The 24,303-nt window shown below is 42.4% G+C and overlaps 3 protein-coding genes across 10 annotated transcripts in view; all 3 read right to left on the reverse strand.

Moving 5' to 3' along the window:
• The window catches only part of LOC135545774 (protocadherin alpha-C2-like), a 214,420-nt gene that overhangs the window by 169,103 nt on the left and 21,014 nt on the right, over positions 1–24,303 (reverse strand). For 2 of the 8 annotated variants that reach the window (XM_064973644.1, XM_064973630.1), the window contains exon 1: positions 7,630–10,126. The exons of 3 other annotated variants lie outside the window; for them this stretch is intronic. In XM_064973644.1, coding sequence (XP_064829716.1) covers positions 7,630–9,993 — 2,364 coding nt within the window. In that variant the 5' untranslated portion in view covers positions 9,994–10,126. Of the gene's footprint in view, positions 1–4,333; positions 6,887–7,629; positions 10,127–13,980; positions 16,404–24,303 lie in introns of those variants that run through there. 3 more of the 8 variants (XM_064973643.1, XM_064973631.1, XM_064973632.1) reach the window with 2 other exon arrangements.
• LOC135545779 (protocadherin alpha-3-like) lies at positions 10,775–13,150 on the reverse strand. The gene has a single exon (XM_064973659.1). It carries the CDS (start codon positions 13,148–13,150, stop codon positions 10,775–10,777), a length of 2,376 nt encoding a protein of 791 aa, XP_064829731.1.
• On the reverse strand, positions 20,731–23,106 carry LOC135545377 (protocadherin alpha-8-like). The gene has a single exon (XM_064972986.1). The coding sequence runs from the start codon at positions 23,104–23,106 to the stop codon at positions 20,731–20,733; it is 2,376 nt and encodes a 791-aa protein (XP_064829058.1).

Here is a 24,303-nt window from a genome sequence, read left to right on the forward strand (position 1 = left end):
ATATACCTATCTCTCCATCTACCTATCTCTCCTTCTACTCTCCATACATCTATCTCTCCATCTACTCTCCATAATATCTATCTCCCCATCTACCTATCTTTCCATCTACTCTCTATCTACCCTCCATATATCTCTCTCCATCTACCTATCTTTCCATCTACTCTCTATCTACTCTCCATATACCTATCTCTCCATCTACCTATCTCTCCTTCTACTCTATCTACTCTCCATACATCTATCTCTCCATCTACTCTCCATAATATCTATCTCCCCATCTACCTATCTTTCCATCTACTCTCTATCTACCCTCCATATATCTCTCTCCATCTACATATCTCTCCATCTACTCTCTATCTCTCCATCTACTCTCTATCTACTCTCCATATATCTATCTCTCCATCTACTCTCTATATATCTATCTCTCCATCTACCTATCTCTTCATCTACTCTCCATATATCTATCTCTCCATCTACTCTCCATCTACTCTCCATATATCTATCTCTCCATCTACCTATCTCTCCATCTACTCTCTATCTACTCTCCATATATCTATCTCTCCATCTACTCTCTATCTACTCTCCATATATCTATCTCTCCATCTACTCTCTATGTACTCTCCATATATCTATCTCTATCTACTCTCCATATATCTATCTCTCCATATACTCTCCATCTACCTTTCTCTCCATCTACTCTCTATCTACTCTCCATATATCTATCTCTCCATCTACTCTCTATCTACTCTCCATATATCTATCTCTCCATCTACTCTCTATCTACTCTCCATATATCTATCTCTATCTACTCTCCATGTATTAAATTCAATTCAATTCAAGGGGCTTTATTGGCATGGGTAACATGTGTTAACATTGCCAAAGCAGGTAAGGTAGATAATATATAAAGTGAAATAAACAATAAAAATTAACAGTAGACATGACACATACAGAAGTTTCAAAACAATAAAGACATTACAAATGTCATATTATATATATACAGTGTTTTTACAATGTACAAATGGTTAAGGACACAGGATAAAATAAATAAGCATAGATATGGGTTGTATTTACAATGGTGCGTGTTCTTCACTGGTTGCCCTTTTCTCGTGGCAACAGGTCACAAATCTTGCTGCTGTGATGGCACACATATATCTATCTCTCCATCTACTCTCTATCTACTCTCCATATATCTATCTCTCCATCTACTCTCTATCTCTCCATCTACTCTCTATCTACTCTCCATATATGTATCTCTCCATCTACTCTCTATCTACTCTCCATATATCTATCTCTCCATCTACCTATCTCTCCATATACTCTCCATATATCTATCTCTCCATCTACTCTCTTTCTACTCTCCATCTACTCTCTATCTACTCTCTTTCTACTCTCCATCTACTCTCTATCTACTCTCCATATATCTATCTCTCCATCTTCTCTATATCTACTCTCCATATATCTATCTCTCCATCTTCTCTCTATCTACTCTCCATCTATCTATCTCTCCATCTACTCTCTTTCTACTCTCCATCTACTCTCTATCTACTCTCCATCTACTCTCTTTCTACTCTCCATCTACTCTCTATCTACTCTCCATATATCTATCTCTCCATCTTCTCTATATCTACTCTCCATCTATCTATCTCTCCATCTACTCTCTCTCCATCTACTCTCTATCTCTAAATCTACTCTCTATCTCTCTCTCTCTCCATCTACCCTCTCTATCTCCATCTACTCTCTATCTCTCTCTCTCCATCTACCCTCTCTATCTCCATCTACTCTATCTCTAAATCTACTCTCTCTCTCCATCTACTTTCTCCCTATCTCTCTCTCTCCATCTACCCTCTCTATCTCTAAATCTACTCTCTATCTCTCTCTCCATCTACTCCCTCTCTCTCTCTCTCTCCATCTACTCTCTATCAATAAATCTACTCTCTCTCTAAATCTACTCTCTTTCTACCTCTACTCTCTCTCGATCTACTCTCTCTATCTCTAAATCTACTCTATATCTCTAAATCTACATCTACTCTCCATCTATTCTCTCTATATCTCTAAATCTACTCTCTATCTCTAAATCTACATCTACTCTCCGTCTCTCAATCTCTGACTTCCCCCCATATCAGTAGTTGCAGTACTGATATCTAACTCTCTCTTCATCCTTGACTATCCCACCATCTCTCTTTGTCCATCTTCTGCATTGTTTCACATTCCTCTCAATCAATGTGTATACGTGTCACTGAATAGGAAAAACCTAGCAGTGCACTGCTGTTTTAACTACCCTCAGTCATACTATTCCTAGCCTATAGAATTACCAAAGTGTGAAATCTGAAGTGACCTAGTAGAGTAAAATAGAAAATGAACATAATTCAATATATTGAATAACGTGTTGATAATGTATGATCACATGTACTATTGCTTCTCTGTTGACACCATCAGTTGACCAACTTACAATGAGGATTGCGCTAACATAATCCATGGGTTTCACAAAAACATGAACCAATTTTCATTAAATAATGTGCGAGAAGGCATAGCCATACAAAAGCCATCCCCTCCCCCTCCTCTTCCACCTGCTCCCTCCCTTTCCCTCTCTCTCTCGTTGCTGAGACCGCTGCACTGCACGCGAGGCTCACCGACATGCTGTGGAAAACCAGCGAGGTAATTCTGCCAGTGTGTTGCTAGGGCAACACCACCATCCCCTAGACTCGACCTGGTTCAGCCACGCTCTCATAGCTAATGAGACACAACATAGCATGATAGCATGAGACCATTTTTTGAAAATCAAAACAAAGGCCCAATACTATTTCAACCACACTGCATTAGAACACAGACTATGGGAACTTTGAAGGAACATTCGTCACTGGTTGTGTTCCAAGCCCCATATAAATAATGAATGGCAGCTCCCTAGGGAAGCCAAGCAGCGCACCCCCACCCCAACCTACCCGGCTGGCTAGCAGTGCGCCAGAGGCTGGCAGTTCTCTCTCTCCCAGCCACAGGCACAGCTTCAGCAGCGCACGGCCCACATAATCAGTTACCACCACGGAGAGCAGGCCTTCAGACACATTCTCATTCAGACAAACAAGGAGGTGGAGTGGGTTCACACTCCAAAATATGTCGCTTAAAGTTTACTTAAATGTTTTACTGCATCCGGGAGAGCGTACACAGATTGTTTTGTCTTAACATCCTTCTGCAGTGTGTAGGTACAATGTTCTTTCATTCAAAACAGTATTTGTGAAGAACAACAGATAGGCAGCAGGTGCTTCTAATCGGGGTTGTCACTCATCTGCCAATCAGAGACGGGGCCCCTCTGGTCTACCTGCTAACACATTTGTCACAAAGGAATACAGAATTATAGGGGATGGGAGCAGGCACAAAGGGCCCCTCACAAATCAATGGCCCCAGGTGTCCGCTCAGTCATACTCATTCACTCACGGGCACGCACACACACACCACTGTTATCTTACGAAGTCACATGCCACATGATAAGACAGGCTAATAACCCATCTAATTAAAACAACACAACAACCATCACATTATTCAGTTGACATGACTAAAGGGCACAGCTAGATTGTTAGAAACCAAAACAACTTGACTGTCTGGAAAAGGGGCCGATATGATAGTGTCCTAGGTTTCAAGGCTGCGTTAAATCTCCAGTAGACTCTCTTTCTGAGGGGGCGTAGCCCCACATAAGGATTATGAAAAGCCTTTGATTGCTGAAATAGCTCCCTTCAAGGCAACAACACAAGCTGAAGACGGAAATGTGTGGACCAAGGACTTGTAAATAAGGCTCACCGTACGGCTCTGTAAGTATGAGGCTGAAGTTTGCCCCATCCACTGACCTACAGACAACATTATATTTTACCTACTTATAGTCAAAATAGTTCTTGGCCCACATGTTGGCCTGAGCAGGTTCACTAATCTATGAATTACATGGATATTTTCCCTTGTTTTATTAACAAGTATCAACATTGTATCAATACATTACCAAGCCCCGACTGACCCTCCTGAACAAGCAGACTGGTACCACCATGTATACCTGAGAAAACAATCCTCTTTCCTGCTCACCTCTAACCATATAGGATCAGAGCAGCCTACACATCCAAAGTGAGTTGTTCAGTGAAAACAGATGGGCTGTCAGGTGACATGTCCAACTAAATAAAGTCCTATACTCCTTTACGTCTCATGTTACAGCATGACAGCCGTGTCACCAAAATATTACATAGGCCCGTCCACTCCGTAACACAGTCAGCTCGTTGAGACATCCATGACAGGACAAAACAGGCTATATTAGGCCACCCATAGCAGATTTTAATCTATTTTAGATTGATGACCTCCTTACCTCTCCAGAAGCATTCCTCCTGTGGTCGGGTACCACTAGAGTATTCCCATTGCTTCCCGGGGCTATGGTTGAACCTATACTCATTCTGGGTCCAACTAACATGTACCGTTTGTCTCCGGATCGGTACTGGATGCTGTGGCACAGTGTCCCGTCATAATTCACATCTTGTAAATACTTGGAAGAATCGACTGGGGCTTTGGAGCACTGCATTACAATCAACACGATAATACTGATGATAAAAAGTGCTGAAACTGACCCCAAAGTTATGATCAAATAAAATGTAACGCTGTTCTCCTCCTCGTCTTTTACTGCGCTTTTAACATCAGAAGCTGCAAAAGCCTCTTTGGGCTCCACAACGTTGATAATCACAGTAGCTGTTGCTGAGAATGAAACGTTCCCATTGTCTTTCACCAGTATGACCAGTTTATGCTCAGCCTCGTCTGTCTCTGTGAATGACCGAAGTGTCCTTATCTGTCCTGTATAACGGTCCAAGGCAAAGAGACTGTGGTCAGTAACTTCCTGCAGTGAAAATAATAACCAGCCGTTATATCCTATATCAGCGTCATAGGCTCTCACTTTAGTCACCAAATGGCCTGCGTTCACATTGCGGGGAATCTCCTCCACACCTTCAGCGGAACCGTTAGCGCTGACTGGATACAAGATCACTGGAGCGTTGTCGTTCTGATCCAGTATGAACACGTTTATTGTGACGTTGCTGCTTAGTGACGGAATTCCAGAGTCTTTAGCTACAACTTGGAATTTAATTGTTTTTAATGTTTCGAAGTCAAAGCTTTTTAGCGCCAACATGTTTCCATTTTCTGAATTTAGGTTGAGGAAAGATGCCCATTTGTTCTCCTCACCACCGTCTCTCAGAATATGATATGAAATAAGTGCGTTTTCATCTATGTCACGATCAGACGCACTCACACAAAATACTGAGGCGCCTGGGTCGTTATTCTCCGTGACATAGAAAGTATAGGGGCTCAGTGAAAACGCTGGACTGTTATCATTCACATCTGATACTACAACACTAATAGTCTTTACAGATGACAGGGGCGGATGGCCTTGGTCTGTGGCTACTATTGTTAGATCATATTGAGATACTTTCTCTCTATCCAGAGGTGACTTGGTGACTACAGAATACATGTTGTCATGTAGAGATGGCAATAGCGTGAAAGGTACGTCTTCCAATACATGGCAGAGAACTTTCCCATTGAGACCAGAGTCCAAATCAGTAACACTAATCAGTGCCACCGTGGTTCCGGGCCTAGAATCTTCGGGAATTGCCTTAGAAAATGATGTCACCTCTATCTCAGGTGCATTGTCGTTGAGGTCAACGATTTTAATTTTTACACTTTTGTCTATTGTCAGAGGAAGTTGTCCTTGATCTGATGCCTGTATGTCAACCAGATAGCTTTCCCTTTCCTCAAAATCTATTTGCCCTTTTACAGTTATTTCACCTGTAATGGTGTCGACATCAAAAAGTTCCCTTAACTTGCTGTTGATGTCATTGCCAAATGAGTAAATTACATTCCCATTCTGGCCACTATCTAAATCGGTGGCATTTACCTTGATGACCAGAGTTCCCAAAGGAGCGTTTTCATTTACACGTACAGAATATATATCTTTAGTGAAAACAGGACTATTGTCGTTAACATCCAGTACATCCACTGATATTTCGAGAGTTCCAGATCTGGGTGGTTTTCCACCATCAATGGCAGTGAGGAGGAGTTTATGGCTTCTTACAGCTTCTCTATCTAACTGCTTCTGTAAAACCAACAACGGGATTTTACCGTCCTCACCTCGATCTTTAACCTCCAAACGAAAATGGTCATTATGACTCAGTTTATATTGTTGAACGGAGAATGGACCTTCATCTGGGTCACGCGCTGCTTGTAGCTGAAATCGCGCCCCCGGTAACCTGGACTCTGAAATCTCTAACCGTTTCTCTTTCTCGGGAAAGCTGGGAGAATGGTCGTTAACATCTAACACCTCCACTGAGACATAATGGATCTCCAGCGGGTTCTCTAGAACGGTTTTCAGGTTGATCAAACACACGCTGCTCCGTTCACACACCTCCTCTCGGTCTATTTTTCGGTTCACGTATAAGATGCCGTTATTCTGGTTTAGCTGGAAAAGGGGCTCGGTCGAGCCAGACACGATTCGAAATCCCCTCTCCTTCAAGGTGCTCAGATCTATTCCAACATCCTTAGCTATATTCCCCAGGACAGTTCCTTCCTTAAGCTCTTCAGAGATGGAGTATCTTATCTGTGCAGATGCCACGGTCCAAAAAAAACCCATAACAACCATGAAAACTACCCACTGCCGTCGCTCCCGCCATTCCCCGCATCCTCTTTGTTCCATGTTTTTAAGGTTAAAGAGAAATCCCGAGCAGTTTCACTACGCCTCTGCCGGCAACGTCATCTTATTCACTGCACTCCCAAATATAATCACAGCTCGGTATCTTACAATACGTCAGCGTTGAAAGGTTTCAAATGACAATTTATCCTCGAAGCTCACGGCTGTAGTCTGCTAGCGACGAAATACCAAACCAGCTATAAAGGGAGGACTCAAAAGTATGACCAATAGAGTTATTTCATAACCCTTCTTCGTCTTGCGGAGTGACACCATGCGTTTCAGCCTCATATTGCAGGATCGAGTATAATTGGACCCTTTACGATCTTATACTACACGAATACCGAGTGCTATTTCGAAACAAAACATTGTACAAGAAAAAACAACATTACAAACCATGGTACGGGTTAGGCAAAGATGGGACATGCATGGGGAAGATCCTTATGAGACGTCAGGGTGTGCATGTTGGTTGATGTTTAGAAGTTTGCAACAAGCGTCCTACATAGAACTACATGGTTTGGACCATATGTCAATAAAGACTGAAAAGGCTTCTTCTATAGCCTAAGTGAAACTACAAAGCGTCTTTAACCATCTCAAGAGAGTTTTGTCACAACGAAGATGCCGAATGAACTCCACCAGGTTTCAGCACCATGGACAGCGGAAGTCCCTAGTACAGCGTCCTTTGACAAGAAAACCCCCGTGGGACAGCGCCCTCTGAGGTATACACAATATTTTTAATCGACTGATTCAGAAAACAACACAAACAAATGCACGCTTTTGACACCTACAATAGTGGCTATCATATGTGCCACCCCATAGACAACTCATACATTCAGTCCCTGGGGCACGGATCCTGTAACTATCAAAAATAGTACTTAGATTGAAAATACTGAGAACTAACGAGTAGTTAGTTCCTCATGACAATGGAGTCATCTTCTTACCTCTCCAGAAGCATTCCTCCTGTGTTCAGGTACCACTAGAGTATTCCCGTTGCTACCCGGGACTATAGTAGAACCTATACTCATTCTGGGTCCAACTAACATGTACCGTTTGTCTCCGGATCGGTACTGGATGCTGTGGCACAGTGTCCCGTCGTAATTCACATCTTGTAAATACTTGGAGGAATCGTCTGGGGCTTTGGAGCACTGCATTACAATCAACACGATGATACTGATGATAAAAAGTGCTGAAACTGACCCCAAAGTTATGATCAAATAAAATGTAACGCTGTTCTCCTCCTCGTCTTTTACTGCGCTTTTAACATCAGAAGCTGCAAAAGCCTCTTTGGGCTCCACAACGTTGATAATCACAGTAGCTGTTGCTGAGAGTGAAACGTTCCCATTGTCTTTCACCAGTATGACCAGTTTGTGCTCAGCCTCGTCTGTCTCTGTGAACGACCGAAGTGTCCTTATCTGTCCTGTATAACGGTCCAAAGCAAAGAGACTGTGGTCAGTAACTTCCTGCAGTGAAAATAATAACCAGCCGTTATATCCTATATCAGCGTCATAGGCTCTAACTTTAGTCACCAAATGGCCTGCGTTCACATTGCGGGGAATCTCCTCCACACCTTCAGTGGAACCGTTAGCGTTGACTGGATACAAGATCACTGGAGCGTTGTCGTTCTGATCCAGAATGAACACATTCACTGTGACGTTGCTGCTTAGTGACGGAGTTCCAGAGTCTGTAGCTACAACTTGGAATTTGAATGTTTTTAAAGTTTCAAAGTCAAAGCTTTTTAGCGCCAAAATGTTTCCATTTTCTGAATTTATGTTGAGGAAAGATGTCCATTTATTATCGTCACCACCGTCTCTCAGAATATGATATGAAATAAGTGCGTTTTCATCTATGTCACGATCAGACGCACTCACACAAAATACTGAGGCGCCTGGTTCGTTATTCTCAGTGATATAGAAAGTATAGGGGCTCAGTGAAAACTCTGGACTGTTATCATTCACATCTGATACTACAACACTAATAGTCTTTACAGATGACAGGGACGGCTGGCCTGCGTCTTTCGCAACGATTGTTAGATCATATTCAGACTGTTGTTCCCTATCCAGAGGTGACTTGGTGACTACCGAATACATGTTATCCTGTGAAGATGGCGTTAGAGTGAACGGGACGCCATCGCTTATAGAACAGAGAAGTTTCCCATTGAGACCAGAGTCCTCATCACTGACACTGATTAGTGCTACAGTGGTACCGGGTCTAGAATCCTCGGGGATTGCGTTAGAAAAGGACGTCACCTCTATCTCGGGTGCATTATCATTCAGGTCAACTATCTTCACTGTTACGCTTTTGTCTGTTGTTAGGGGAGCAGATCCCTTATCCGATGCCTGTATATCAATCTCATAGCTGTCCTCTATTTCAAAATCGATCCATCCTTTGACAATTATCTCACCTGAGATAGCATCTACTTCAAAAAGTTCTCGTAACTTACTGTTCACATTACTACCAAAAGAATAAATGATTTCACCGTTTGAACCCTCGTCCAAATCCGTAGCGTTGACTTGTATGACCGTTGTGCCAATTGGAGAATTTTCATTTAGCGTCACAGAGTATAACTCTTTAGTGAAAACAGGCATATTATCATTAACATCTAAAACGTCCACTAATATTTCTATAGTACCAGACTTGGGAGGTTTGTCTCCGTCAATGGCTGTGAGCAGTAATTTATGCATTTTCAAAGCTTCTCTATCTAGTGGTTTCTGGAGATTTAAGATAGGGATTTTACCATCCTTTCCACGGTCTTTTACTTCTAAACGGAAATGATCGCTTTGGCTGAGTTTATATTGTTGAACAGAATATATTCCACCGTCTGGGTCCTGGGCAGGTTGGAGCTGAAATCGCGCCCCTGGTAAGGCTGACTCAAATATCTCTAACCGTTTCTCTTTCTCAGGAAAGCTGGGAGAATGGTCGTTAACATCTAACACCTCCACTGAGACATAATGGATCTCCAGCGGGTTCTCCAGAACGGTTTTCATGTTGATCAAACACACGCTGCTCCGTTCACACGCCTCCTCTCGGTCTATTTTTCGGTGCAAATACAAGATGCCGTCATTCTGGTTCACCTGGAAAGGGGGCTCGGTCGAGCCCGACACGATTCGAAATCCCCTCTCCTTCAAGGTACTCAGATCTATTCCCAAATCCTTAGCTATATTCCCCACGACAGTTCCTTCCTTAAGCTCTTCAGAGATGGAGTATCTTATCTGTGCCGACGCCCCGCTCCAAAAGAGAACGAAAGCAACCATGAAGACGACCCACTGCCGTCGCTGCCTCCATGCCCTGAATCCTCTTTGTTCCATGATTTCCAGATAAGTAAAAGCTGTACACAGTACTTCCGCTATGCCTCAATCTGGGGAAACGATCTATCCATTACATTCGTGACTATAACATCAGCTAATTATCCAAAGTTATATTTATTCTGGCAATATAAGATATTATTCTCTCCACGATGCTGCATGACTAAATTCCTCCATCAACTGAATAATCTACGAAACCAACAAGGGGGCGGACTCAAAATATGACGGGAGAAAATGTATCAGGAGTGATATTCTAGTTGGGTACTGACCCCTTGCGATACTACGTCACATTACAATATCATTTCAGAGTTTACATTTTTATATTTCAATACTGAAAACTACCTTGGCACAATACACAATTGACAAAACGTTACTGCAAAATGTGTATAGATATGGGAGTTCTGTTTGAATATGACATATCATGATGTATTTACAAGAACTAAAGCGTTACGCAAGAATGCAACAAGTGACGCACAAGGAAATAAAATTGAGAAACATTTACAGAGAAAGGGGAGAGTTTATATGTCATCATCTTTTGTCAAGCATTCATCAAATAGCGCTTTGAAGTGCCCAACTTTTCAGCACCACTGTGGCGATCCGCGCCCAGTGAGCAGCGGCTGTAAATGAATGAGCAACTTCTGTTGTGAGATCATGTGAGAATCAACAACCCTCTTACGTCAAAACAAAACAGGCCTATTTAAAATACTCACAAATGGCTAAAAATGATACTCGAAAATCAGCCTCAATAGAGGGTACGTGTTGACAGTGAAATACAAGGTTGTTTTCAACTTCTTACCTCTCCTGAAACTCTCCTCGTGTGTTCAGGTACCACTAGAGTATTCCCATTGCTGCCCGGGACTATAGTAGAACCTATACTCATTCTGGGTCCAACTAACATGTACCGTTTGTCTCCGGATCGGTACTGGATGCTGTGGCACAGTGTCCCGTCGTAATTCACATCTTGTAAATACTTGGAGGAATCGTCTGGGGCTTTGGAGCACTGCATTACAATCAACACGATGATACTGATGATAAAAAGTGCTGAAACTGACCCCAAAGTTATGATCAAATAAAATGTAACGCTGTTCTCCTCCTCGTCTTTTACTGCGCTTTTAACATCAGAAGCTGCAAAAGCCTCTTTGGGCTCCACAACGTTGATAATCACAGTAGCTGTTGCTGAGAGTGAAACGTTCCCATTGTCTTTTACCAGTATGACCAGTTTATGCTCAATCTCTTCTGTCTCTGTGAATGACCGAAGTGTCCTTATCTGTCCTGTATAACGGTCCAAGTTAAAGAGACTGTGGTCAGTAACTTCCTGCAGTGAAAATAATAACCAGCCGTTATATCCTATATCAGCGTCATAGGATCTCACTTTAGTCACCAAATGGCCTGCGTTCACATTGCGGGGAATCTCCTCCACACCTTCAGCGGAACCATTAGCGCTGACTGGATACAAGATCACTGGAGCGTTGTCGTTCTGATCCAGAATGAACACATTCACTGTGACGTTGCTGCTTAGTGACGGAATTCCAGAGTCTGTAGCCACAACCTGGATTTTGAATGTTTTTAAAGTTTCAAAGTCAAAGCTTTTTAGCGCCAAAATGTTTCCATTTTCTGAATTTATGTTGAGGAAAGATGTCCATTTGTTCTCGTCACCACCGTCTCTCAGAATATGATATGAAATAAAGGCGTTTTCATCTATGTCACGATCAGACGCACTCACACAAAATACTGAGGCGCCTGGTTCGTTATTCTCAGTGATATAGAAAGTATAGGGGCTCAGTGAAAACTCTGGACTGTTGTCATTCACATCTGATACCACAACACTAATAGTCTTTACAGATGACAGGGACGGCTGGCCTGCGTCTTTAGCAACTATTGTTAGATCATATTCGGACTGTTTTTCCCTATCCAGAGGTGACTTGGTGACTACAGAGTACATGTTTTCTTGTAAAGACGACGTTAATTTGAAAGGATTGTCCTCGGTTAGAAGACAGACAACTTTCCCATTGAGACCAGAGTCCAAATCATTAACACTGATTAGTGCTACAGTGGTACCGGGTCTAGAATCCTCTGATATTGAGTTAGAGAATGATGTCACCTCAATCTCAGGTGCATTATCGTTGACATCCACAATTTTAATAATTACAGTTTTGTCTGTTGTCAAAGTAGCTGCCCCTTTGTCTGACGCTTGTATGTCGATCTCATACTTGTTGTTTTCTTCAAAATCAATAAGTCCTGTTACAATTATTTCGCCAGTAATCGGGTCTAAATGAAAACATTCCAGGACCTCTCCTTCCACATCACTACCAAATGAATAGACAACTTCACCATTAGAACCCTCGTCCAGATCAGTGGCGTTTACCTGTATGACTGTTGTTCCTATATTCGCGTTTTCATTCAGCAATACAGAGTATGAATCTACAGTAAAAACCGGGGGGTTATCATTGACATCGGATACATCTACAGTTATTCTCATGTCTCCAGATCTTGGAGGTTTTCCTCCATCAATGGCTGTAAGCAGTAATATATGATTCTTAGCAGACTCCCTATCTAACTGCTTTTGTAAAATCAAAATAGGCATTTTACGGTCCTCACCTCTATCTTTAACTTCTATACGAAAATTATCATTTTGACTTAGTTTATATTGTTGAACGGAATATATCCCACCGTCTGGGTCACGAGCTGCTTGTAGCTGAAATCGCGCCCCTGGTAACGCTGATTCTGAAATCTCTAACCGTTTCTCTTTTTCGGGAAAGCTGGGAGGATGGTCGTTAACATCTAACACCTCCACTGAGACATAATGGATCTCCAGCGGGTTCTCTAGAACGGTTTTCAGGTTGACCAAACACACGCTGCTCCGTTCACACACCTCCTCTCGGTCAATTTTTCGGTTCACGTACAATATGCCATCATTCTGGTTTAGCTGGAAAAGGGGCTCGTTCGAGCCAGACACGATTCGAAATCCCCTCTCCTTCAAGGTGCTCAGATCTATTGTCAAATCCTTAGCTACATTCCCGATGACAGTTCCTTCTTTAAGCTCCTCGGAGATAGAGTATCTTATCTGAGCTGAAGCTCCGATCCAAAAGAAAACCAAAGCAACTATGTAGGTGACCCACTGCCGTGGATCTCGCCATGCCCTGCATCCTCTTTGTTCCATGTTTTAGAATAAATAACGAGAATTCACAGCACTTCCGCTATTCCTTCATTGGTGAGAGTTGTCCATCCATTATATTAGCAAATATGACAAATGCTCATGATCCAATAGTGTTTTAAGAATGTCAATTTTAGACATTATTCTCCCCACGAGCCTGCATAACTGCATTCCTCCAGCGACGGAATCATCTCAACAGCAAGTGGGCGGAGTCAAAAGCATTATGGTAATTATTTCTATCAAGATCGTTATTGTAGTTGGGTACTGACATCATGCGATTCTACCTGACATTACACTATCGTTGAAACTTAGTAATGGAATCTTGACACGATACATATAAGATAAAACATTACTGCAAAAGTTGTATTGTTTTTTAACGTCGGTATACACGTTACAATACATTATGTACAATGCTTATTTTTGCTAACATAAAGCAACATTTACCCTGCTCATGTATGCAACACGTGTCTGACAGGAAAAAAATAATGTTGAAGGATAAAATATCCACTATAAGAGCATGTATACGTCGTCACTTTCACCAGTTAAACAGCGCATTAAACTGGACAGCGTTTCAGCACGACAGTTGTGGACAGCGACCTGTCCTGAGAGCAGTGTCACTTTCGGCGATCATTTAACAGCTAACAAACCTCTTTAGCCTAATTAAAAACCTAAAATGGTTCATACATTCACACATACCCCTTTCTTGGTCAATGAACTAGCAGACAGAAATTCTAACAAACATGAGAATAGTACGCCATCATCAAACTCATGCACATGCTCTCAGCACTGCATTGGTCAGTAGGCGATTCCTGAACAGGTCGTTTTAAACTCCTTACCTCTCCAGAAGCACTTCTCCTGTGGTCAGGTACCACTAGAGTATTCCCATTGCTGCCCGGGACTATAGTAGAACCTATACTCATTCTGGGTCCAACTAACATGTACCGTTTGTCTCCGGATCGGTACTGGATGCTGTGGCACAGTGTCCCGTCGTAATTCACATCTTGTAAATACTTGGAGGAATCGACTGGGGCTTTGGAGCACTGCATTACAATCAACACGATGATACTGATGATAAAAAGTGCTGAAACTGACCCCAAAGTTATGATCAAATAAAATGTAACGCTGTTCTCCTCCTCGTCTTTTACTGCGCTTTTAACATCAGAAGCTGCAAAAGCCTCTTTGGGCTCCACAACGTTGATAATCACAGTAGCTGTTGCTGAGAGTGAAACGTTCCCATTGTCTTTTACCAGTATGACCAGTTTATGTTCAGCCTCGTCTGTCTCTGTGAATGACCGAAGTGTCCTTATCTGTCCTGTATAACGGTCCAAGTTAAAGAGACTGTGGTCAGTAACTTCCTGCAGTGAAAATAATAACCAGCCGTTATATCCTATATCAGCGTCATAGGCTCTCACTTTAGTCAGCAAATGGCCTGCGTTCACATTGCGGGGAATCTCCTCCACACCTTCAGCGGAACCATTAGCGCTGACTGGATACAAGATCACGGGAGCGTTGTCGTTCTGATCCAGAATGAACACATTCACTGTGACGTTGCTGCTTAGTGACGGAATTCCAGAGTCTGTAGCTACAACTTGGAATTTAAATGTTTTGAGGGTTTCAAAATCAAAGCTTTTAAGCGCAACAATGTCCCCATTTTCTGAATTTAGGTTGAAGAAAGATGCCCATTTGTTCTCCTCGCCATTGTCTCTAAGAATATGATATGAAATAAAGGCGTTTTCATCTATGTCACGATCTGAAGCACTCACAGAAAATACTAAGGCGCCTGGTTCGTTATTCTCCGTGACATAGAAAGCATAGGGGCTCAGTGAAAACGCTGGACTGTTATCATTCACATCTGATACTACAACACTAATAGTCTTTACAGATGACAGGGGCGGATGGCCTTGGTCTGTGGCTACTATTGTTAAATCATATTGTGATACATTCTCTCTATCCAGAGGTGACTTGGTGACTACAGAATACATGTTATCCTGTAAAGACGACATTAGCTTGAAAGGCAAGTCTTCCATTACAGAACATAAAACGTTCCCATTGAGACCAGAGTCTAAGTCATTAACACTGATTAGTGCTACAGTGGTACCGGGTCTGGAATCTTCGGGGATTGCCTTCGAAAATGATGTCACTTCTATTTCTGGCGCATTATCGTTCACGTCAATAATCTTTACAATTACGCTTTTGTCTGTTGTCAATGGAACGGGTCCCTTATCAGATGCCTGTATATCAATGTCATAAATATTGTTTACCTCATAATCTATCGGACCTTTTACGGTTAGTTCACCAGTATTCGGATCCAATCCAAATAGTCGCAGTAACTTGTCATCTACTCCATTACCAAATGAATATATAATTTCACCGTTTGCATCTTCGTCCAAATCGGTTGCTTTTACCTGAATGACAGTTGCACCGACAGGAGAATTTTCACCAAGCATTACAGAGTATACGTCTTTAGTGAAGACGGGTGAGTTATCATTAACATCCAATACCTCAACGATTATTTCGATAGTCCCAGACCTCGCTGGTTTTCCTCCATCAATGGCTGTAAGCAGTAATCTATGATTCTTAGCAGACTCCCTATCTAACTGCTTTTGTAAAATCAAAATAGGCATTTTACGGTCCTCACCTCTATCTTTAACTTCTATACGAAAATGATCATTGTTCTTCAGTTTATATTGTTGAACAGAGTATGGGCCACTATCTGGGTCACGCGCAGCTTGTAGCTGAAATCGCGCCCCAGGTAATGCTGACTCAAACATCTCTAACCGTTTATCTTTCTCGGGAAAGCTGGGAGAATGGTCGTTAACATCTAACACCTCCACTGCGACATAATGGATCTCCAGCGGATTCTCTAGAACGGTTTTCAGGTTGATCAAACACACCGTGATCCGATCGCACACCTCCTCTCGGTCTATTTTTCGGGTCACATACAAGATACCGTCATTCTGGTTTAGCTGGAAAAGGGGCTCGGTCGAACCAGACACGATTCGTAAACCCCTTTCCTTCAAGGTACTCAGATCTATTCCCAAATCCTTAGCTATATTCCCCACGACAGTTCCTTCCTTAAGCTCTTCAGAGATGGAATATCTTATCTGGGCTGATGCTCCGCTCCAAAAGAGAACCAAAGCAACCATGTAGGTGACCGACGGCTGTCGCTCGCGCCATGCCCTGCATCCTCTTTGTTCCATGTTTAAGAATAAATAACTAGAATCAACAGAATTTCACTATTCCTCAATGTGTGTCAGTTGTCTGTCCATTATATTAGCATATATGACCCATGGTGACTATCCAATAGCGTTTTAAGAATATACGTTTAGATCGTATCCTCCCCACGATGCTGCATGGCTGTATTCCTCCAGTGATTGAATCAGTTGAGCAGCAAGGGGGGCGGACTCAAAAGTATGACGGGGTGAAATCTACCAGGAGCAGAATTCTAGTTGTGTACTGACACCCAGGGGCGAAAATCTGATATCAACCTTGAAGGGGACAATTACATGACATTTTCTCAAGAGCAATTCCGAGGGGGACACCAAAAGAAGAGCTGTAACACTGCCTACTTTGAAATATGTTAAATGTATATTGAGGAACCATAATTACTACAACTGGATAAATCATAGGTACAGCAGTTAACTGAAGAGTTTTCCCAACTTGTTCAAAATTTTAAATCATAATAATTGTACTACTAATAATAGTTATAGCAGTGTTCCATATCAGTCCAATATGTATGCAGGTATTTGTATTTACAACCAGCAATACCAAGAAAGGTCAATAGGTGGCAATGGTACTGTACACTCTATGGGTGCAGGTTTCATAAATACAATGAACATCGTGTGATCTCGTCTAAAATAATCTCCATTGAGAACCATCGAAGTTGGTGTCCGTATTGAATTGACCTTTTTATTGGACTTTTTCTGATTAATTTAGATAGTCAATAAATATGTGCCACTGGCCTGAGTCTATTACAACATCTTTACAAGAACAAAACGTTCAGAATAAGTACAGTTCTAAAAGCAAAATAACTACTTCAATGAAATACCCAAACAAATCAACCAAAATATCCTTCAGAAATACTTAGTTATTGTTCAGTGTCTCAACTCTACAAATAACAGCTATGGACAAGTATGTCACACAAAGTATGCAATTTTAAATTAAATAAATAATTAGTAAGTGTACTGTCATGTACTAAAAACTACTAAACAAAATTACATATATCATACTATACAGCAGGGGGTCTCAAACAGGGTAGGTGGACCCCTAGGGGTCCCTGGTGTAATGGCAAGAGGTCCATCAAATAAAAAAGTGTAATGTACGTATTCAGCAGCACAAGGATTCCAGTAACTTTACATATAATATAGAGGGGTGGAGGTCCCTGAAGACCACTCAAAACCTTGCCTCAAAATATGCAGGGGTTCCAGTCCCGAAAAAAAGGTTGAGAACCACTGCTATACACAGGACTGAACAAAACAACCAAACATATGTTTGAGGCTTTCAATGGATCCAACACATTGCTGGTAGATATTTTCCCTCAAGACTGCCAAGCCTGTCTTTATGTACATTACAGACAACTATGCCGTTCAGTCTCTCTTGGCCCATGCAAGCCCGTAACCAAGTCTTTAACCTACGGAGTGCACTGAAACTCCTCTCAGCCTCACATGAAGACACTGGCACCACAAACAAAATTCTGATCAGCACCTCAACTTGGTCAACAAACACCCACACCTCCACTGGAAGCCTCCCGAGGACCTCTGCTGCCTCTCAGCTGCTGCTACAGGGGTATTTGATGCGAAAGAGATGCAACTGCACTGAAAGAGAATCTATGTTCCACTCAGGGTACTGATCTAGAGACTCATCCAACTCCCTCTGTGAGAAGCGCTCTTTCCAACTTTTGCAGGATGTTTAGACTGTCCTGGTCAAAACGGTTGCCAAACAACCTCCACACCATCCAACACTTAAAAACATTCTGCCCTATAGTGATGCACTGCTTTGCCAGCAAATCGTCTTGAGTGTCTTTCAATGGAGTCAATCAATGTTGTTGATTTCTCATACAGTGCAATGTAGCTTTTGTCATTTCGTCACTGCTGTTTACCCCAAGCACTGGATAACTGGGGACTGATTGGATTTATCTGGTGTGCTGTTACAGTTACACAGTGGTGGTGGGTTTGGCAGTTTTGACATGCTGTGAATTTTACAATGGCTTTTCTCCAGTTGCTAAATCCTGCACTAATGAAGGCAGCATCCGCTCTTTGGCCAAAATATAGCTGTCTTGAAAACCCTTGGCTACAGTGAAAAGAACACTCCTTTTATTGATAGATTATGATGTAGCCAGGGGAAATCACCAAACCATCTCTCTTGAAACGTCAGCACTCTGTTGGAAAGAGATTACAGTTCTATAAATTGTGGGTGTGGCTGATATGTTTTTTTTGCCATCACTGAGGTAACTGGACAATGCTGTGACACTGTCCCCTATACTGGTGCAGCTTGCAACAAGGTTGACACCTGGTCCTGCCGTGGCTGTGACACTGTCCCCTATACTGGTGCTGCTGGCAACAAGGTTGACACCTGGTCCTGCCGTGGCTGAGCCACTGTCCCATATACTGGTGCTGCTGGCAACAAGGTTGACACCTGGTTCTGCCGTGGCTGTGACACTGTCCCCTATACTGGTGCTGCTGGTAACAAGGTTGACACCTGGTCCTGCCGTGGCTGTGACACTGTCCCCTATACTGGTGCTGCTGGCAACAAGGTTGACACCTGGTCCTGCCGTGGCTGTGACACTGTCCCCTATACTGATGCTGCTGGCAACAAGGTTGAGTTCAAGTTGAGAGTGTGGGAATCCATGGCATTTTCCAATTATGTCCCTATTTTACAAGTCAGTCTGTCCCTGCCTATCAGTCTCTGTCAGTCTGCCCCTGCCTATCAGTCTCTGTCAGTCTGTCCCTGCCTATCAGTCTCTGCCTATCAGTCTGTCAGTCTGTCCCTGCCCATCTGTCACCAGCTCTGCTGTCTGTGTGCCATCGGTTGCCTGCTCTGCCTAATGATATCATTGTGAAACATTTCCATTATCATTTAAATTCTTTCTTATGAACATTTTATCAACTAGTCTTTGAGATATTAGGCTACTAGAGTTCTTACTTTGCGTTTTGGTGTACTGAAAAATACTCTGATGTCAGTCTTTTTTCTGCCATTTTTCTACCTGGCTGGCTGGCTACAGACACACATAGTGTGCAGGTTATTTACAGTAGGAGCTGAGCTTCTATCTATAATCTTCTACCATTCTATATGTTCTTCGATCTGAAAGGTAGGTAGCTAGTCAGCTAGCAAATGTGAAACAGATTTGACAGCTGTGTGAGTTCACCATTTACACAACGTATGCTGCAAACGTTTGTAATTTGAATATAGTTTATGTTTTATATTGGCTGGCTTTCAACAATAGCTGAATTTGCAGAGCTAGCGAGCACCAATTCCGTTTCTCTGGTGTTTGCTATTATCTTTGCTATCGTCAGTTTACTCCAAGATCGGCACACAGGTCCTTCAAAGTCCCCTAGCGAAAATGTAGCTTTTGCAACGAGACCATTAAAGAGTTTTAATACAACGGTAGAAGAGAGTGTAGTTCTGTTCAGTTGGGAGTTCAGTTTATCTCTAACCTGATCACAGGGACGTTGAAGCACTACAGCTGCATGCTGATCTTGGAATAAACTGACGATAGCAAAGATTCCATCTTTGACGACGCCACATAAATAGAATAGGTACTAGCTAGCTTGCTAGCTCTGCAAATTCAGCTATTGTGTATGGGAACCCTGCCAACATAAAACAGCATCGCTATGGTGCGATTGACTGGATTAACCTCACGTTAGTTATGTGCATTGAGTGCTTTTCAGACAGTAGACACTAACCCTCTGTTACCTTGCCTGCTAAGGAACACTACATTGCAATTCTAGCTTCTCTCATTGACTCAAATTAAAATAGCTGCAAACACTGGTTGATGTTACTGTAGCTAGCTAGCAAACATCAGCTAACCGCTAGCTAACATAGAGTGACATTAAATTTAATGCAGCGAAAATGAAGACTGGTGACGGTTATAAATGTGTTTTCTTGTATTGTGGGGTAGAAGTAAAGAAATGTCTAACATATCCTTTGTTTGAACAACTTACTGGAGGTCAGCCACCCACAACAGACTCTGTCAGATTCCCACACATGCACAGTACCTGCATCATGTGCCACTGCTGGGGGGTGGGAGGCAGTGGATCAAACCATTGTGAGACAAAGGGAGGGAGGTCGCACTCTTTTGAAACTTAAAAAACGCACTATTAAGTGTCTATAATCAGCTCAAGTGCTTTCATTGCGTATTATTAATATTATTGAAATTACATAGTTATGTTTACAGTGATATATCGGGGGTCGTGTACCCCCTGTCCCCCCTGGGATTCTCTCTACTATTATTCTGACATTTCACATTATTTAAATAAAGTGGTGATCCTAACTGACCTAAAACAGGGAATTTTAACTAGGATTAAATGTCAGGAATTGTGAAAAACAGTTTAAATGTATTTGGCTAAGGTGGATGTAAAATTACGACTTTATCTTCTTACCTCTGCCGAAGCTCTCCTGCTGTGTTCAGGTACCACTAGAGTATTCCCATTGCTGCCCGGGACAATAGTAGAACCTATACTCATTCTGGGTCCAACTAACATGTACCGTTTGTCTCCGGATCGGTACTGGATGCTGTGGCACAGTGTCCCGTCGTAATTCACATCTTGTAAATACTTGGAGGAATCGACTGGGGCTTTGGAGCACTGCATTACAATCAACACGATGATACTGATGATAAAAAGTGCTGAAACTGACCCCAAAGTTATGATCAAATAAAATGTAACGCTGTTCTCCTCCTCGTCTTTTACTGCGCTTTTAACATCAGAAGCTGCAAAAGCCTCTTTGGGCTCCACAACGTTGATAATCACAGTAGCTGTTGCTGAGAGTGAAACGTTCCCATTGTCTTTTACCAGTATGACCAGTTTATGCTCAGTCTCGTCTGTCTCTGTGAATGACCGAAGTGTCCTTATCTGTCCTGTATAACGGTCCAAGGCAAAGAGACTGTGGTCAGTAACTTCCTGCAGTGAAAATAATAACCAGCCGTTATATCCTATATCAGCGTCATAGGCTCTCACTTTAGTCACCAAATGGCCTGCGTTCATATTGCGGGGAATCTCCTCCACACCTTCAGCGGAACCGTTAGCGCTGACTGGATACAAGATCACGGGAGCGTTGTCGTTCTGATCCAGAATGAACACGTCTATTGTGACGTTGCTGCTTAATGACGGAATTCCAGAGTCTGTAGCTACAGCTTGGAATTGAAATGTTTTTAAAGTTTCAAAGTCAAAACTTTTTAGCGCCAAAATGTTTCCATTTTCTGAATTTATGTTGAGGAAAGATGCCCATTTGTTCTCGTCACCACCGTCTCTCAGAATATGATATGAAATAAGAGCGTTTTCATCTATGTCACGATCAGACGCAGTCACACAAAATACTGAGGCGCCTGGGTGGTTATTCTCAGTGATATAGAAAGTATACGAGCTTAATGAAAACTCTGGATTGTTATCATTCACATCTGATATAACTACGCTTATTGTCTTTACAGATGACAGGGGCGGCTGGCCTGCGTCTTTAGCAACTACTGTTAGATCATATTGTGATGATTTCTCTCGATCCAGTGTTGACTTGGTGACTACAGAATACATGTTGTCCTGTAAAGACGGCATTAATGTAAATGGTATGTCCTCAACTAAAGAGCAGATCACTTTACCATTAAGACCTGAGTCTAAATCATTAACACTGATTAATGCTACAGTGGTACCTGGTCTAGAATCCTCGGGGATTGCTTTCGAAAAAGACGTCACCTCGATCTCAGGTGTATTATCGTTGAGGTCAATAATCTTTACTGTTATGCTTTTGTCAGTTGTCAGAGGGGCAGATCCTTTATCAGTTGCCATTATGTCAATCTCATAGCTGTCTTGTAGCTCGAAATCGACCAATTCTTTCACAACTATCTCGCCCGTATTCGTATTTACATCGAAAAGTTTTCGAATCTTGTTTTTTACCATTTTACCGAAAAAGTAAAGGACCTCGGCATTCGAACCCTCGTCTAAATCCGTGGCATTTACTTGCACGACTGTTGTGCCAATAGGAGAATTTTCATCCAATGTAACTGAGTATAACTCTTTGACAAAAACAGGCATATTATCATTTACATCTAAAACATCAATAACTATTTCCACAGTCCCAGACCTGGGAGGTTTTCCTCCATCAATGGCTGTGAGTAGTAATGTATGTCTTTTCATAGCTTCTCTATCTAAGGGCTTTAGTAGATTTACAACAGGAATTTTACCTTCCCTTCCTCGATCTTTAACCTCCAAACGAAAATGGTCATTGTGACTGAGTTTATATTGCTGAACCGAGTACTGGCCACCATCTGGATCAACGGCAGCTTGCAGCTGAAATCGTACACCAGGTAAAGCGGACTCGTATATTTCTAACCGATTCTCTTTCTCGGGAAAGCTGGGAGAATGGTCGTTAACATCTAACACCTCCACTGAGACATAATGGATCTCCAGCGGGTTCTCTAGAACAGTTTTCAGGTTGATCAAGCACACGCTGCTCCGTTCACACAGCTCCTCTCGGTCTATTTTTCGGTTCACATATAAGATGCCGTTATTCTGGTTTACCTCGAAAAGAGGCTCGGTCGAGCCAGACACGATTCGAAATCCCCTCTCCTTCAAGGTGCTCAGATCTATTCCAACATCCTTAGCTATATTCCCCAGGACAGTTCCTTCCTTAAGCTCTTCAGAGATGGTGTATCTTATCTGTGCTGATGCTCCGCTCCAAAAGAGAACCATAACAACCATGTAGGTGACACTCTGCCGTCGCTCCCGCCATGCCCCGCATCCTCTTTGTTCCATGTTTTCAAGACAAATAGCCCTAATCCACAGCACTTCCACTATTCCTTCATTTGTGACCGTTGTCTTTCCAGTATGTTCGTCAAATACCAAATCGAATACACCAACAATAGTCTTATTTATGTAAATTCCAGATCTTATTCTCTCCACGAACATGCACAACTGTATAACTCCAGGGACCGATCAAACCTACCAAACCAGCCAGGAGGAGGGCTCAAAAGCATGACGATAGTATTTCTACCAGAAGCGCTATAGTTGGGTACTGACACCATGCGATTCTAACTCGCATTGCGCTATTGTTTAATACTGTTAGGCCTACTTTTACTAGTCCAACCCACCCAGAATGCCATAGTGGCACAACGCACGAGGGAGAAAGGTCAGCACAAGGTTAGAATAAAAATGGTCAAAGACTCCAGTCACCCAGGTCATAGACTGTTCACTCTGCTACCACACAGCAAGCGGTAGGAGAGCGCCAAGTCTAGGTCCATTCATCAAATGTCCACCCGGACTATTTACATTGCCACCCCCTTTGTTTTTACACTGCTACTCACCGTTTATTATCTATGCACAGTCACTTTACCCCAACTGTTGTATTCTGCGCATGTGACAAATACAATTTGATTTGATTTGATTTTGATGACTGGACTGACAGACCCATAATTCATATGTCTTAAAGGTTCCCTTAAATAAAATGTACTGAAGCATGCAACAAGTCCCCTATATTTAAAGTAATCATGCTATTTGTGCTGTCCCTTTTTAGGGACAACACTTCATTATGCAAACAGCCTATTGAATTCCTAGAGATAGATAGAGGACTGTTTTATATATCTGTGCCACTATAGCGTCTGTGACAGCATGGGCAGCGCCATTGAAGCTACAACCTATAGGAATCTCCAGCTCGTTGACTACTTTGGCTACTTTAAAATGGCGGAAGCATGGTGGAAGCACTAAATGGTGCTGCCCTTGCTAAAACGTCCGTTTGGCCACAAGAGGCCTCTATCATTCTCTATGGTTGAATAGCCCAACGTTTCAGCACCACCGTTGTGGACAGCGCCCTGCCTGCCCTGAGCGGCAAGGACTGATTGTGGTGGTGGGGAATAAGCAGGTTAACTTAAACGTGCCAAGCTCTCAGATCATGTTACAGACACAGCCCTCTGATTTTAAAACATCATATTTGACCAACTCACACATAACCCTTTC

This window comes from Oncorhynchus masou, chromosome 9 (assembly GCF_036934945.1).
Source record: "Oncorhynchus masou masou isolate Uvic2021 chromosome 9, UVic_Omas_1.1, whole genome shotgun sequence".
NCBI lineage: Eukaryota > Metazoa > Chordata > Actinopteri > Salmoniformes > Salmonidae > Oncorhynchus > Oncorhynchus masou.